Source organism: Labeo rohita, chromosome 19 (genome assembly GCF_022985175.1).
Source record: "Labeo rohita strain BAU-BD-2019 chromosome 19, IGBB_LRoh.1.0, whole genome shotgun sequence".
Lineage (NCBI taxonomy): Eukaryota > Metazoa > Chordata > Actinopteri > Cypriniformes > Cyprinidae > Labeo > Labeo rohita.
Genome location: NC_066887.1, coordinates 26749146 through 26765691, shown reverse-complemented (window position 1 = coordinate 26765691; position 16546 = coordinate 26749146). Strand labels below are relative to the sequence as shown.

At 34.5% G+C, this 16546-nt stretch overlaps 2 protein-coding genes across 3 annotated transcripts; both read left to right on the top strand.

Moving 5' to 3' along the window:
- The first annotated feature begins 233 nt into the window (after positions 1-233).
- s100a11 (S100 calcium binding protein A11) lies at positions 234-3332 on the top strand. 2 transcript variants are annotated; one of them, XM_051136538.1, is made up of 4 exons: positions 234-717; positions 1082-1234; positions 1438-1497; positions 3078-3332. In XM_051136538.1, exons 2-4 carry the CDS (start codon positions 1106-1108, stop codon positions 3204-3206), a joined length of 318 nt encoding a protein of 105 aa, XP_050992495.1. In that variant the 5' UTR covers positions 234-717; positions 1082-1105; the 3' UTR covers positions 3207-3332. The 2 variants fall into 2 exon arrangements, with proteins under 2 accessions (XP_050992495.1, XP_050992496.1); XM_051136539.1 differs by lacking the exon at positions 1438-1497.
- Positions 3333-5715: 2383 nt separating this feature from the next.
- Positions 5716-15410, top strand: s100u (S100 calcium binding protein U). The gene is made up of 3 exons (XM_051137186.1): positions 5716-5874; positions 12070-12202; positions 12838-15410. Exons 2-3 carry the CDS (start codon positions 12083-12085, stop codon positions 13228-13230), a joined length of 513 nt encoding a protein of 170 aa, XP_050993143.1. The 5' UTR covers positions 5716-5874; positions 12070-12082; the 3' UTR covers positions 13231-15410.
- The last annotated feature ends 1136 nt before the right edge of the window (positions 15411-16546 follow it).

Genomic DNA, 16546 nt, shown 5'->3' with positions numbered 1-16546 from the left:
AAGAAAGGTAATACAAGACCAAATGCCACAATGTATCAATATGAACAATTTTTCATGATGATTATTATTATTATTATTATTATTATTAAAACGATGTACCATTGCCATGAGAATTACTCTTTGAGATTTATTTTCTTTGAGGATGTCTAGTCTCATTTGTTCTACCTCAGTTTTTCAGTTCTGACCTCTAAAACTTGTCTCTAGGAGACATATTAGTGAGTTTTTGTATTTATTCCATCATGTCAGTTGATGCTGAGTAAGTTTTGATGGCGTTTATCAGATGAAATTTCCCTGATGACAGATGTTTGGATTGACAACATTTGGGAAACCTGATAGCTGTAGAGTAATCAACCTTCATGTGTGAGGTTATGCTTTGAAATAATCACAAACAAATATAAATAGTACTTTTTCTTGGTACCGTAAACCACAATGCGGGCTTTATGCTATTGATCTCTCATATATACGCTGTATTTTGTCATCTGGATTACTATAAATGCATTTGGAGTAAGTGTGTGAGTGCGTGTGTGGGAGAAAGAGACTAAACTACTTTGCTATGGAAACATTAAAACAAGAGATAAGAACATCCTGACAAGTGAAATGGAGCGGTGGGTGTGATTTTTGGTTTTCCGCTGAGTTTGACGGTCAGGTGAAGAGAATATAAGTTGAGATGTGGTCATTTTCACATCACTCCAGTCAGAACATCATTCCTTGGCTCAGGTAGGCCTGTGATATTTTTCTCTTTTCTATTAAATCCAATTTTTGGTGTGTATTGCATGTACCTCTTTGCCCTTGAAGTGTTAGTTCAGGCAGATAATGAAAATTCTGTCAGTTTTGACTTATTCTCTTGTTTATCTTTCTGGCATCAAGCAAACAAAATTACTAGAGCATCCAATATTTTTTTTTCCATACAATGGAATCATCCACTTGTCCACTTTCACTGTATGGAAAAAGATGCTTGGACAGTCTGCTAAATATCTCCATGGATTTAAAGCATGATGATTATGAGTAAATGGTTCTGAATCTTTATTTCTAAATCCGATTTTATAGGACTAACCTGTCAATTATTTTTTTTGTTTTCTAGCCACCTAACCTAACTCCTAAAATCATGGAATCTGCAATTAACGTTCTCGTCTCCCAGTTCAAGATTTACGCAGGGAAAGATGGCTCTGCAAACACTCTGAGCAAAGAAGAGTTTCAGAGCTTGGTCACATCCCAGCTACCAAACTTTGTAAAGGTAAACCTTTAGAGTTATTACAGTACATCCTATGGTTTGTCAGCTTCACGTGTATATTTCTCAATTCAGGCCCATATATAATTAATATAAAGGATTCCATTTAGAATCAGTTTAGTTATCTGCCTTAAAGAATAAGGAATCAGTACAGTGATCTTAAAAAACGACAATGTAACGTTAAAAACTTCTTTTTTAAATCTCCACAGAACCATAAAACCAACTCTAAATGGTTCTTAGTAAGAAGAGGCATGTCTGCTGAATCTCAGGTGCTGCAAAGACCCTCTATTTTTAAGAGCTTACAGCTACAGTAAAATGGTTGTCTTCTACAGCATGCTAATTATAAGATTTAGAATATTTTAAAATATTTTTAATATATATTTTTTTCAGTTAAATATTGTATAATTAAATAAATAATGACCGTATTCCATTGCTTAATTAATATTACTATTATTCTGTGTTCTGAGAAAAATAAAGTAAGGATAATGCTGAATTTCACTATAGAATTATGAGGTAGAATATAGAATTAGATTTAAGTATTATTTAATTTAATCTGTGTTCTTTAATTACAATTGGTGCTGTTCAAACGATTAATCGCATCCAAAATAAAGGTTTTTGTTTAAATAATATATGTGTATATATATAAAAATGACACAGATACATTATATATTTTCAAAATATTTACATGCATTTACAATTATATTAATATATAAACACCAACGTATTGTTCTTAAATATATACATGCACGTGTGTGCATTTATATATGTGATCCTGTACCACAAAACCAGTCATAAATAGCACGGGTATATTTGTAGCAATAGCCGAAAATCCATTGTATGGGTCAAAATTATTGATTTTTCTTTTATGCCAAAAATCATTAGGATATTAAGTAAAGATCATGTTCCATGAAGATATTTTGTGAATTTCCTACCGTAAATGTATCTCGACTTAATTTTTGATTAGTAATATGCATTGCTAAGGACTTAATTTGGACAACTTTAAAGGCGATTTTCTCATTATTTTTATTATTTTTGCACCCTCAGATTTCAGATATTGTATCAGTTGTATCTCGGACAAATATTGTCCTATCCTAATAAATCATACATCAATGGAAAGCTTATTTATTCAACTTTTAGATGATTGACCATTACGATTGGTTTTGTAGTCCAGGGTCACATATACATAAGAAATATACACAGTACACACACATATTGGTTGCCCAGGACTAATTACAATATTTAGATAATTATAATTTTAATTTTTTTTGCTTTTTTCAGTGTTTGATTAGTCTTAATTCTAAATTTTACTAAAAATATTTTTTAATCTGTGACCTCATTTATAATATATTTAGATAATTAAATTAAAGATTGTTTAATGGCCTTACTTGCAGTGTTTGTTTATCAGGCTATTCTGTGCTTTGTAAAGAATGAATCCAAAAGGAAAAAAGCCCCATTTCAGAGGTCTGGTGTGAGTTATTAGTTAACCACATCCCAGTCCTCAAAAGAATTCCTTGTGAGTCACGTGTTTGTGATTTTTGCAGAGGAAAATACACAAATCCTTCCTATGCAAAAGCTCTAAATTCAGAGATGGACTTTATACTGCTAGTGAGTGTGAAAAGAAACTGGCTGCTTTCAGCATGCCCACATCCAAACCAGATCACCAAGGCTGGATACAATAGAAAAATGCCACATCAGAGCATTTTCTGTTTGGCCCATCCAGAACAGGAACTCCCCCCAAACTAATAGGTCAGCAGAAAAGAATGTGCAGTACTAGTGACAACCACTAGATGGAGATGCTATCATTGAAAGTACGTATATGAACGCCTGTCCATCTTGTCTTCTCTCACAGAATGCTTCTGACCCAGCCACCATTGATCAGCTCATGAACTCATTGGATGCGAATAACGACGGAGAGCTGACGTTCCTGGAGTTCTGGCAGCTGATTGGCAGCGTGGCGAACCAACATGGCGGCTTTTAAAGTATTAGTCAACTTGAAAAAACTCACTTTAATTTTACCTTGTGACTTTCTTATGTAATTATAACATTGCAGAGTTAATGATTGGCCCAAGCAGGTGACGGCAAATAAAAAGCGTTTTATTCTCCAGGTAATCTTGCCTTGCCTCTTTATTGACTGTGACACATAAGATTCTCTGCACACCCTCCTCAATCTCCCTCGTTCTTTTGTGTAGACAATATAACGCACCTGATTTAATAACATCATTTTATGGTAACTCAACACCACCCCGAGGCCTTCAACTATCCGGATTGCACAGCGGCTTAGTTTTAGATCTTAAAAATTTCAGCTCCAGACTGCAGTCAGTGATGAGACATCCTTATTGACATATTCAATCTCCCACACAATATAAAGTAGGTGCCGCCAGTTGCCTTGCTCACAGGTGTGGCTTGGGGGAAGGGAGCTGATCTCTTTTAGGTAATAAGAGAGATTTAGATCTTTTCAAGTGCAAATGTATTAAACTGAATACCGTGGAATTTTGAATTACCTGAAAAACATTGAAAAGATGTATGGAGATTTTAATTTCAGACCCGTCGTACTGGTTTGAGGTGGAAATAGGGGTCTAAGATTTTGAATCTTGCTGAACCGGTCTCAGTTCCTGTGGGGTGTCTGCAAAAACATATTTATGCAACAAAAATATATTTAAGGTCAAGTGAACTTTGTAGCACAATCAGAGCTGTGAGGCATGACCATAGTCCACACAAAAAGTGACGCCAGTCAGTACAAACCGCTTTACATAGGCGGTGCCTCTTGTAAACACAGATAATCGTTGAAAAGCGCGGGCACTGGGATATGATTCATTAGCCTATATGTCTCCCCTGGGGCTTGTTAAAGGCTGTCTGAAGACTTATCGCAATACAATGCATTCCTGTTAGCAAGAATTCTGACGACATCAATCCTGGGGCATTAAAAAATAAACAAAAAAGCATTGTCTTGCATGATAAAAACAAATAACCTTTTTTAAAAAAAGGTCAAAAGTTTACATACATCTTGCAGAATCTGCAAAATGTTAATTATTTTACCAAAATAAGAAAGATCATACAAAATGCATGTTATTTTTTTTTTATGTAGTACTGACCTGAATAAGATATTTCACCTAAAAGACATTTTCATATAGTCCAAAAAGAAAATAATTGTTGAATTTATAAAAAATTACCCCTTTCAAAAGTTTACATACAGTTGATTCTTATTACTGTTACCTGCCTGAATGATTCATTCTGTGGTTTTTCAACATTTTTGTGTATTTGAACCCTTTCCAACAATGACTATATGATTATAAGATCCATCTTTTCACACTGAGGACAACTGAGAGACTGCAACTATTACAGACGGTTCAAATGCTCACGCTTCAGAAGGAAAAACAATGCATTAAGAGCTAAGGGGTGAAAACTTTTGAACAGAATGAAGATTTTATTTAATACTGCCCTTTAGAAGCTACAGAAGACACTTCCATGTTTCCCAGAAGACAAAATAAGTGAAATTTACCCTGATCTTCAAATGCAAGAAGTTTTCACTCCCCAGCTCATAATGCATTGTGTTTCCTTCTGAAGCAACAGCGAGTGTTTGAACTTTCTGTAATAGTTGCAGTCTCTCAGTTTTCCTCAGTGTGGAAAGATGGATCTCAAAATCATACAGCCATTACTGGAAAGGTTCAAATACACAAAAATGCTGAGGGTCACATTTTTATAACTTCAACTATTATTTTCTCTTGTGGACTATTATGTGAATGTCTTATTCAGGTCAGTACTAAATAAAAAATAGCATGCATTATTTTTATATATATGTATGCATATGTATTTATTATATGATCCTTCTTATTTTGGTGAAATAATTTTTTAACAGATTCTGCAAGATGTATGTAAACTTTTGACTTTAATTGTACAAACATGAAGAGTGTCATTTTTATGACACTTCCAAAAATCCAGAAAGCAAAATCAACACAATCCGTGTTGTTTAGAAAACAAAAATTGTCTCTATGTTTACATTAAACACCTCTTTAACTACCCTTATGAAATATTTAAATCTGGCTAACCTTGTGTGTGTTTTTAATTTAGTTCATATTGTACTTACCAGCTAAAAACTACCTGCTATGTATAAGAGTAGCCTTTAGTCCAGAATAATTTAAAATATATCAAATATGTTTACAGGTAGAACAATAGGACATTTTGCCCCATGCCCTAGTTAATTTCTGACACTTCTGCAAACACTGTGCAGGTAAGGGTTAAAGTTTTCGTACTTCCCACAAAAGCTCCAAACAAAACTCACCGTTCACTGCCATGTTTCCCAGTAGGATTTCGGGTGTGAAACTACCAGAAATCCTACTGTTGATAGAAAACGTGAGAAACATCACATTTGTGAATCACCTCAAAACTCAAATGCCCTGTTCAAAGTAGTCAAATATGTTCGTCCCCTAGTTCCCCTCCTCCAGGTACACGCCCTTTTCATTTGTCAGAGTCAGGGGCAAAAAAAACGTTAACGAAAAAAAAATCACGGAAGAGATTCGGCAGCGGTTCGAGTCTGACAAGTTTTTTTTTTCTTTTGAGGTAGGCTAGGGAAGAAAGGGGGAAGGAAAAAAAAAAAGGTTTTACTGCAGCTACTGCGAAGTGTCAATCCGTGCTGTCCCCGTTTTAGGGTAAGTGCTCTAAAATACCTTTGTTTTACGCCACAGGCTTATTTAAGAAAAAATCTTTGTCGTTTTAAACATGTAAGAGTTTTCGCAGAGTGTCAACGCCACGTTTTAGGAACACCCTTCGACCATCCTCAGCCAGCTGAATCTCAAAACATCTGCCGTTTTCGCACACAGCTAAAGCGTCTTTTTTATAAACATACCAAACTGTATATAGATAAATATAATTGTGTGATTTGACGCGTTGTTTATTAAGAATCAACGTCGTTATTGAAAATCTTTCTGTTGCATAGCTTTGATATTTTTAAACTTTCCTTGAGTTGAGTAAAATCTTTTAAGATTGTTGTAAAGTTGACGTTAGTTTTATCTTTTTCAAGATTGCTGTTGACGTATTTCATTTTTTATTTTTCGTTTTAAAAACCAACATAAACCAATAAATGCCGAATGTATAATTATTCATGTAATTATTATTTTTATTTATATTTAGAATATAATTAGGCGTAGATGCTTGAACGTTTCTGACTTTTTGAGTCTCCTGTGCCAACCGCGTATCAAGTTCAACTCAGTAGCCAAAAAAGAGAGGCGTTTAACAAAAGCGTGCTTTCAAGAACTACCTCAAAACTGTTCCCCACGAGTTTTTATGCAGTGGCAAAGTTGTTCCTGTGTGAATTTTTAATGGCGCACGCTTGCGGCGGGTATGTTACTGTGATAGAGCGCCCGCGTATCACGTTCGCCAGTTTGGAAACGCAAACCTTTCAATCTCTTTTGCGCATTGGAGAGAAACGATAGCGTGGACGCTGTTAAACTGCATATGTCTGTGTCCCCTTTTCCCATTTTGGGGGGGTTTGCTTGCACGGATTTATTTATTCATTTCGCCCAGGAACAGTACAAGGTCATGTCTGTTTTGGAGAGACATTTAAGTAATGGAAGATCTCTCTTCATTACTTATTATTAACCCATCCACGTGCTGTCTGTCTGAAGGAGTTTTGGGTTAAAGCTCGAGACTGTCTAGGGTAGCAAGTACGGAATTGCCAGGTCAGGGGCCAAAGACGTCAATAATTCACATGACTTCATGACTGGCACTGGATAGGTTTGAGACCCAGGGTTGAAAGAGTCAACCGGATCAATGAACGCTGCCTATAGTCACTAGAAATATGATTGTTGGGACAAGGTGTGATAACAACAAAACAGTGTTGACTTAAACAAAGCAACGGCCCTTTGATCTAGGGCGCATGTAGACATAGTTTGTAGTGTGGATAAGGGCTGACTGGATCCGGACTGTACAGTAGGGGCTGTGTCTCCAAACCTACAGTGTTATACCTCCTTCCTTTCTTTTCAGATGCTAAACTGCAAGTCTAGGTTTTAAAAGTGATCTTTTTAGACTTGCTTAGAATTGTGTTTTATGCACTAACATCTATAACTGGTTTTATTCTAGTCAAAAATATTGTTTTATTAGGTTACAGCAACAAAAGTAATTTTTAAGGTTCAAATTAGGTTAAAATAGAGCTTGAGGTTAACAACTGTGAGTTTACACTTTCTGTTAAGATGCTAAACTGCAAGTCTATGCCTTAAAAGAGATCTTTTTATGATAATGCTGCTTAAATAGGCAGCTCATTAGATTTTCAAACACACCCTAGAGAAAGCCACTTATATTGAGTTCTTTAGAACTAGGTTAGTCTTTTTATGACTTACTTAGAATTGTGTTTTATGACCTAACTAGCTGGTTTTATTCTAGTCAAATATATAGTTTTATTAAGTTACAACAACAGAAGTCATTTTTAAGGGTCAAATCAGGTTAAAATAGAGCCTAATGTTAACTGTTGACTTTGAGTTTATACTTATTACACAATTACATTTTCTCTCTGGTAAAAAAAAATAAAAACCAATATATTAGTCACATTTAAAACTTTTTAAACATTTATTCTCTAATATAAAGTTTAAATATAATATTTGGTATACTGAACTCTTTTGGTAGTAGTTTTAAAAGTTTTTAAACATTAAAAACATTTAGTTTTTAACATTTTTTAGTCAAATATCTTTAGGAATATGTTGTTATATGACATAGACAGCATTTTCGAGCATCATACGATTTTGAAAATAAAGGTTCTTTATTAGTATCTACAGTTCCATTAAGAATCTTTAACGATTACTTTGGTAATTGAGTAATCAGTCAATTATTCTGATAAAATACAGATATAATAGCAATGAGGCAATAATTAGTTCAAATAAAGTATCAAAATCAAATAATCAGATGGGTTTATTGAACAAACCTGTTAAAATACACATTATATTATAAAGAATAGATCTAATATACATTACACATTATAACAAATGACTGCAGAGGTTGCAAACGGCCTGGCGATTGTTTTTACATTTTACTGCGTGATCTTATAATTGTTTAATATTGACAAAACAGCATTTACATTTAGACATTTAGCAGACGCTTTAATCCAAAGCAATTTACAAAAGAGGACAATAGAAGCAATCAAAATCAACAAAAGAGTAATAACATGTAAGTGCTATGACAATTCAAATGTCCACTTAATCTTTAATATTTGGTCAGTTATTTACAACAAAAATGCTACAGCCACTGTAATTTCTTGAATGTGTGTACATCAAAATGTGCAAAATGCAAAACGAGGGTTTAAACTTTTTTATTTTGAAATTGCGATAAACAGTTAGCATATTGAGAAAGATATTGATGTATTCTCCTGTGTTTACTTAGGTTACCTTACAAATCTGATAAAATCTGACATTGCGTTCCCAGATGAACGTTACAAAAAACCCAAACTCACAACAACATGCAGAGATGGACTGAGATGCCCCACACATGTAAATGATAACAGTTTCATGGATTCTCGTCCATGGAATGCGCCCCTTTCTGTATTTTGCCGGTTACTCGACATGGGCAAAATGCAATGAAGGATTTTCCTGAATCAAGGAATCATGACAGCCCTACTATAGATTATAAAAATGTTCTTTACACTGAGAAAAAAAAAAAGAACCCAAAATGGTTCTTTTATTAAAAAATCCTTTTGGAACCTTTATTTTTATGAGCTCAGGTGCAGTGTGAGTGAAGCTCTAGGAAGTAGGTTTTGAGACGTTTATCCGAATAAAGATGGTGTACAAGTTCATAGGGTTCATATTCGGCAGCCGTAGGAAGTATACTGTAGTCTATTGCTGCAATGTGACTCATTAGCTAAGTGTGTCTGTGCCAGAGAAGTAGAAAACTATTTCCTGCACCATTCCACCTGACAGTATAAAGTAAAAGACTCCTTCTCACTTTCGAACACCCTATGAAACCAGAAACTTTAATATGCGTACTGCGTCATCTCTGTATCTCCTTCTCTCTCTCATTAAATTAGGCTAATGGTCATGTTTCTTAATTGCCTACTACCTGTCGATGTAGTTATTACTGCTGATAAGAGGAAACTCTGTGTGTATGTACGTCAGCTAATTTGGCGGCATCAGAAACCGTCTCGGATGACAAACACACCTACACAGATTTTGACCTACAATAACAGCTCAGAGGGCTTCTGCGCTGACCGCTGGATGTCACTGTGCTTTCTGAACGTCTTTGTTTGTACGGCTATGCAAATTATAAGGTTTCGGTCCTCATCTAACAAGCAAGCCGTAACTTTTTGGTCAAGTTTGAATGACTTGCGTGAAGAGCAATGATTGGAATTTAAAGGACGACAAACCCTCAGAGTTGTGTCTCTCTTACACACACGGGTCTGTTGTTCAAGATTTTATCAATGAAATGTACCTTTTGTTGAATGCACACTAGAAAACACTGGTTCCTTGAATCCATTCTGCAGTTATATAACAGGATCATTTTATATGTTTGGAATTGTTTTAAGTAGTTGAATCTACTTTTTATAGTATTTTGTTAGATTTTAAATGAGCTTTTATTGTATATTTATAGTTTTAATTTATTTTAAAAATATATATATTTTAATTTGAGTCATTTAGTATTTAAACTTATTTATTTTAGTTAGTTGCCAAGGCAAAATGTCTAATTATTCAGCAAGTATTTATTAATGTAGTATTTAGAATGATACTGAATTAAGTTTTCAAATTAATTTTATTTGAAGTTTTATTATTTTTAAGTTTTAGTATCAAGTATTTAAAAAAACTATTTCTATATGGCTGTAATTTTATTTTAGTTTAGTTGTAGTCATTTTACTACTTTAACTTAAACTTAACTTATTTAATTTACTTAATTTAAATGCCAAAGCAACAATTCTAATTCTAAAGTTTTTAAGCAAATATTTATTAATATAGTATTTCTTAATAATTTCAATTGGCTTTTTATACTTAATTTATATTTACTTTTTCATTTTTTAATTTCATTCCAAGTTTTTTTTTTATATTTCTATATTATATAATTTTTTATTTCAGTTTTAAATTTAGTAATAGCACTACTTGATTTTATGTCAGTTAGTTCAAATTTCCTTTTTTACATTTTCATTAAATATTTATACTTTGTTCTATTTCAGCTTTATTTGAATTACTGAAAAGTGGATTATCAATAGTTTTAGTTAACTTATTGTTGCCACTGCAAAATTTCTTTTTTTTTTTTTTTTCCAAAATCTGATCGCCGCATCTTCATGCCGAACATAGCTGAATGATGACTTTTTGCATCTCATCGAAAAATCTGAGTAATGCCATTCATTACTGAAGCAAGGCGACTGGCTATTGGCATTTCCTCTGAAACTTTGACCAATCAGTAAAAAAATTTGTAGTGGAATGTGAAAGTGAGCGTACGCCTGCACTGGTGAAATCTTACACGTGACAAAGGAGAAGCGATGCTGGTCAAGAAAGAAAGGGAAAAGCAGGACTTAAATTCTCTACATTGAAAGAGGTGCGAAGAGCAAAAGGGACAAACTACAGAACCAAAAAAAGAGTGAGTGAGGAAAGAAGGGACGTTTGAGCTGTTGGTAATCCCTGGAGAAACATGAAGCCGCTGTGCGGTTTGGTCATCGGTAGATCAGATGACCTATCAAAGATCAGGACAGCCACTGGCGACTTGCCTCTTTCTTCTCTCTTCCCTTATCTTCAATTGACTGTCAGATCGAACCCCAAAGATTTCCATTCTCCACACTCTGGTACACCTTTAGATACTGTACACTTAGTAAATGGACTCAGTGGAGTGTTGGGCCTTACCTTTATGAATATATATCACCAACCATCTAATGATCCCCAATTGTTGTTAGGGTATTCTCCTGTGTTTGTGTAGGTTTCTAAATGATTTACCTTAAAAATCTAATGAAATAGGTTTCCCAGAGGACTACGTTATAATAAACCAAATCTCACAACAATATGCAGAGAGGGAGTTTGAGACGTTCCAAAAATGTAAATAATAATAGCTCGCGTCCATGGAATGCGCCACTTCCGGTATTTTGCCGGTTACTCAACATACAGTCGAGGATTTTTTTAAATCGAGTACTGGAATTGAATCAAGGAATTGTAACAGCCCTAAATGTATATTTTCTAAGAATTAGACTATCGTTTAAAACATCAATATGGTTTATCATTTGCCAGGTGAAAAATCAAAATAAAAACCCTCACACTGAGTTTACATGTTTTGATATTAACATATTCAAGAAATTACAGTGTTTGCAGCATTTCTGTAGTAAAAAAAGGGCCAAATATTAGTAATTAAGTGGACGTTTAAATGAAATGTTTAGTCAATATTAAACAAGAATTAGATCACGTTGTAAAGTGTAAAAACAATCGTCAGGCCGTTGGCGCCCTCTGCAATCATTTGTTATAATCCGTAACGTACGTTAGCTTGTTTTTAATACTTTATTGTTTACTAATTATTATTGCCTTATTGCTATTATATATCTATTTGAAGTCATTTTTGCTTATATTGTATTGTATGTTGTTTATATTATAGTTTCACTTAGGTCTATTTTTATTACCACAAAAAAAAATCTGAGTACTCGATTAATAATCAGAATATTTGACGGATTACTTTGACCAAAATAATCATTAGTGACAGCTCTAGATAAATTATTGCTTCCCATTTTTCATGATGTGCATTAAAATGTTATGATGCCTAAATTCACTTTATCTATACTTTATTTTATATATCTGTATATCTGTCGAAATAGTGTCTATCAGCTATCATTTTAATATCTGTGGAACCCAAATGACAGTTGCATAATAAATGTTTCTCTCTTCATCTTCTTGTAGAGCGAAAGCAAAGATGGAGGCAGCAATTAAAACCGTAGTGAGTGTCTTCCTGAAGTCATCCAAGGGCAAGGAAAACCTCGGAGGGAAGGAGTTCCAGGGCCTCGTGAAGAGCCAGCTGAAAAACATTATGACGGTCAGACGCTACATTTGGTTTTGTTAAATCTAGCAACACTTTATTTGATATTCATTCATCATTCAGCCACCATATTCGTCAAAGATCGTTCGGTGCAGTCGTTTTTTCCATGGCTACAGGTTGGCCCTGGTCTATTTCTTTTTCGAGTAGTTCCTTATTATCTGGACTTTGATGAGCTGAGCAGAAACCACAAACTTGTGTCCAAATAGTCGTTTACCATGAGGAATGCTGCTGTGTTATTTGCTCCGGTGCCACATTAAATTATAGAGGAAAACTTTTAGCGGTGCTCATTCATCTCATGCTGTTTGTGGTACTGAAATGAATGATAACTCAAATCGTGCAGTTTCTTGTGGAGGAGTGTGTTATTAATCTTCTAAACAATCATTTTGCCTGACGGACCATAAACAGGTCTGTAAACTTGCTATAGATTTACATATTAAAAAAAACTATCAGAGAGGCTTGTATCCACATGCAAAACCCACATACTTTTATTTCAGGAAGTTGTTAGAATCTAGTTTATATTGGACGTCGTATCCCCATGAGCAGTTTATTCCATTCATAGTGTGAAATGACAATCAATACAAGCTGCAAACTTGTTTCATTAGTGATTAACATCTGAGGAACTTTGTGTTTAGGGCACAGAGGACAATGAGGCAGTAAAAAACATGCGTCAACAGCTCGACAACAACCAGGATGGGAAGGTCAGCTTCCAGGAGTATATGAATCTGATTGGCTATCTGGCGCAGTCTCTCAGCGAACAGCGCTGTTTGGAAAAAGAAACACAACCAGAGAGTTCAACCCAGGAGACGCAGGCCGAGGCGGCAGCCAATGCACAGGCAGAGCCGCCGAAGGCAGAGCCACAGGCGGCAAAGGAGGAGGAGAAAGAAGACGAGCCAGTGGTCGAGGAGGCAGCGGCGACCGAAGAGCAGAAGCCAGAGGAAGAGAAAAAAACAGATGTGGAACAGGAAGGGGCGAAAGTTGAAGAGAATAAAGCCGAAGAGAAGAATAAAACAGAGGAAGCATCGTAGGAGCTCGAGGAAGTGGAGATTGTCGCATCTCAAATGCTTCTGTGTTTGTTTTGTTCGTCATTTTCATTATTGTGATGTTTTAATACGTATATATATGAAACCTGGCCAATACACTACAAATTTCATTACTGCAAAGAGCCGTAGCCCTATTATTACAGTTTTTTACAATGGCTAGGATACGTTTCTCAATACTTTTCAAAACTCTTCACACTGTACACACTTTCACATCCAAAATGCATTGAAAACACCAACACTTAATATCATAACACTAGTGAAGGTTGTCACCAACTAACACTCTTTAGTTAACCCTGAATCATTTTGAACCCCAGGCAAATGTTCTTATTTGCGGTGTCAGTGTCATTTAATGGATGAACGCAGCACTCAGCTTGTTTATGGCTCTAGCATTTTCTGAACAGACTTTTCAGTGGACTATTCATCTTTTTTAATCATTATTTTTTATGGGCGAGACTTCCGGTTCATTATCCGCCATAGGGAAATAACAAGAAGAATAACAATCTGGAGTAAACAGTAAAACAGTTTGCACTACAAACCAGTGTGTATGTCAATATTGTAAGACACACCAATTTGCAATATCAGGCAGCAAAACGAGCTGTTTTGTAGTGTTCGTGGATGAGACCAGAAGCTAGACACATAAAATGTACAAATGGCCACATCTACTCTTACAGGAAGAAAAAGGTGGATAAAGGTAAGGATAAAACAGTCTCTTATTCACTCTAATTTACGGGTTTTCCGTCACTATTTGACAATTTCCTCCTCTAAAGCTGAAACGACGTACAACGCGCGTCGTTTCCAAAAGTATGTGAATACTAGGGACGCCATTGCTAATGCTAAGCATAACTAACATGACACGCACATGATACACGTTTGCTAGGGTGTTAGTGGTTCGTAACACCGTGCTCTAACCCCTTCTATATTACAAATGTGAAACGTACCTGAAACAACGTTTAAAACGACAATAACCCAAAGTTAAGCACAGTATGAAATGCCCTTTTCACTCATAAAACGTCCTAAAACATCAACAAGAGATGTAGCATTTTTTTTTATGTAAAATTTCTTTACTAACAAAAATGACACTTGCTTACTGTGTAAAATTGACTGCAGTATATGTTACATGTTCCATGATTATAGGTTTTGTAGATCGTAATGAAAGATTAACACCTGTGTAGGTGTTCATTTACATGTCATTGTTTTGGAAGCCTCTCATTTTTTAGATTTGGAATATATTTAAATATAGTGTTACTGTAGAAGTGTAGCAAATTGCTGTCTTTCTGTTTTGTATTATGTGAAGTTTTGAACTCAAATTGATTGAGTTGTAAATGTCCAAATAGGTACTTTGAATTTTGGTGGTGGTTGTGTTTGTGGGAGAAAACAATTAATGTAATATGAGAGACGTTTAGTCATCAAATGCATCTTGTGCTAAAACGAAGAGTTTTGAAAAGGCGACCTAATATTGAGAAATGGATCTTAGCGATTGTAAAAAAAAAAACTGTAATACTAATTTCTATTTGTATGCACATCAATTCCTGTGATTCATTTTTTGTACTAATAGTGTGATAGAAATTGGCAATAGCCGCAAATGTGACAAATGGCCAAAGAGGTGCAATAACTAATCACTATGTCCTTTTGTTTGAGCCAGAATTGTTGTAAGGGTACTGCAACCACTGTGTCCCCTCTCCACAAAACATCCGTGAATGAAGAACAGACATCTTTTTATCACATATAAATGTTGAAAAAGACACAAAAAGCATTTTTAAGTGTCCATTATGTTTACTTTTTGTTTGTGCCACCTTCTAAGAACAGGGTTACTTAGTCGACTCCGGTGCTAGTCTATTTTCCCAGTGTTGCAGAAGCATAAAAAGAGCAAGTTTTTCACCTTTGATGAAATGCCATTCTGCAGGAATTTAACGTAATGCACCATTTAAATGTGGGACTTGCGTTTGTGGCGCACATGGGAACACTATGCAGTCCAAATACTTTGTTGTTCACATTTCTGGGCCTTGTTTGCATGAGAATAAACAAATTTGCTTTTGAATAATGCAGTTTTATGGCATGCTTTCTGGCTTGTGTACTTGAATCTAAGTCTGTCTGACACCTTCCATTAGCTGGTCCTTTCTTTTAGACTTTCACAAGCTGTCCATCTTAGTGCTTTGTCTCAAGAGCTGGAATATCAGATGCTTAGTGTGCTTATGATAGCTGATGCTCAATAATTAAATGCCTTTGGGACGGAATCCACACCAGGGGACCCTTGTGGCCCCGCGGGAGCCCCAAGACATCCCAAAGTATCGGTTCACTAAGGCAGTTAGGCCCCAAAGACCTGTTTAGGCATTAATTCCCTCAAATTTTAAGCCTGCTTATGTTTAGGTGTATTTTGTTTTTTGTGTGTGAAGTCTTGGTCTATAAAGTCTACGACAGCATTTTAGTGCCACTTTAAAACATAAAGATCTAAGATTACGAGATTAAAGTCATAATAATTTGAGAATAAAGTCGATATGTTTTGAGAATAAACCCAAAATGTTTCTAGAATAAATGCGAAATTATGAGAATAAAGGCGAAATTCTTCGAGAATAAAGTTGAAATTATGAGAATAAAGTTAAAATGTTTTGAGAATAAAGTCTAAATATTTTGACTTTATTCTCATTATTTAGACTTTATTCCCATAATTTTGTCTTTATTGTCAAAATATTTAGACTTTATTCTGATCATTTCGACTTTATTCTGATCATTTCAACTGTATTCTCAAAACATTTCGACTTTATTCTCATAATTTTGACTTTATTCTCGAGATATTTCGACTTTATTCTGATAATTTCGACTTTATTCTCAAAACATTTAGACTTTATTCTCATAAATTTGACTTTATTTTCAAAATGTTTAGACTTTATTTTCATAATTTTGACTTTATTCTCATAATTTTGACTTTATTTCATAATTTCGATTTTTTTCTCAACATATTTCAACTTTATTCTCATAATTTCAACTTTATTCTCAAAATATTTCGACTTTATTCTCAGAGTTTTGACTTTATTCTCGAAATATTTCGACTTTATTCTCAGAATTTTGACTATTTCATAATTTCGATTTTTTTCTCAACATATTTAAACTTTGTTCTTATAATTTCGACTTTATTCTCGAGATATTTCGACTTCATTCTCATAATTTCAACTTTATTCTCGAAATATTTCGACTTTATTCTCAGAATTTCGACTTTATTCTCGAAATATTTCGACTTTAGTCTCAGAATTTTGACTTTATTTTATAATTTAGAGTTTATTCTCAACATATTTCGACTTTATTC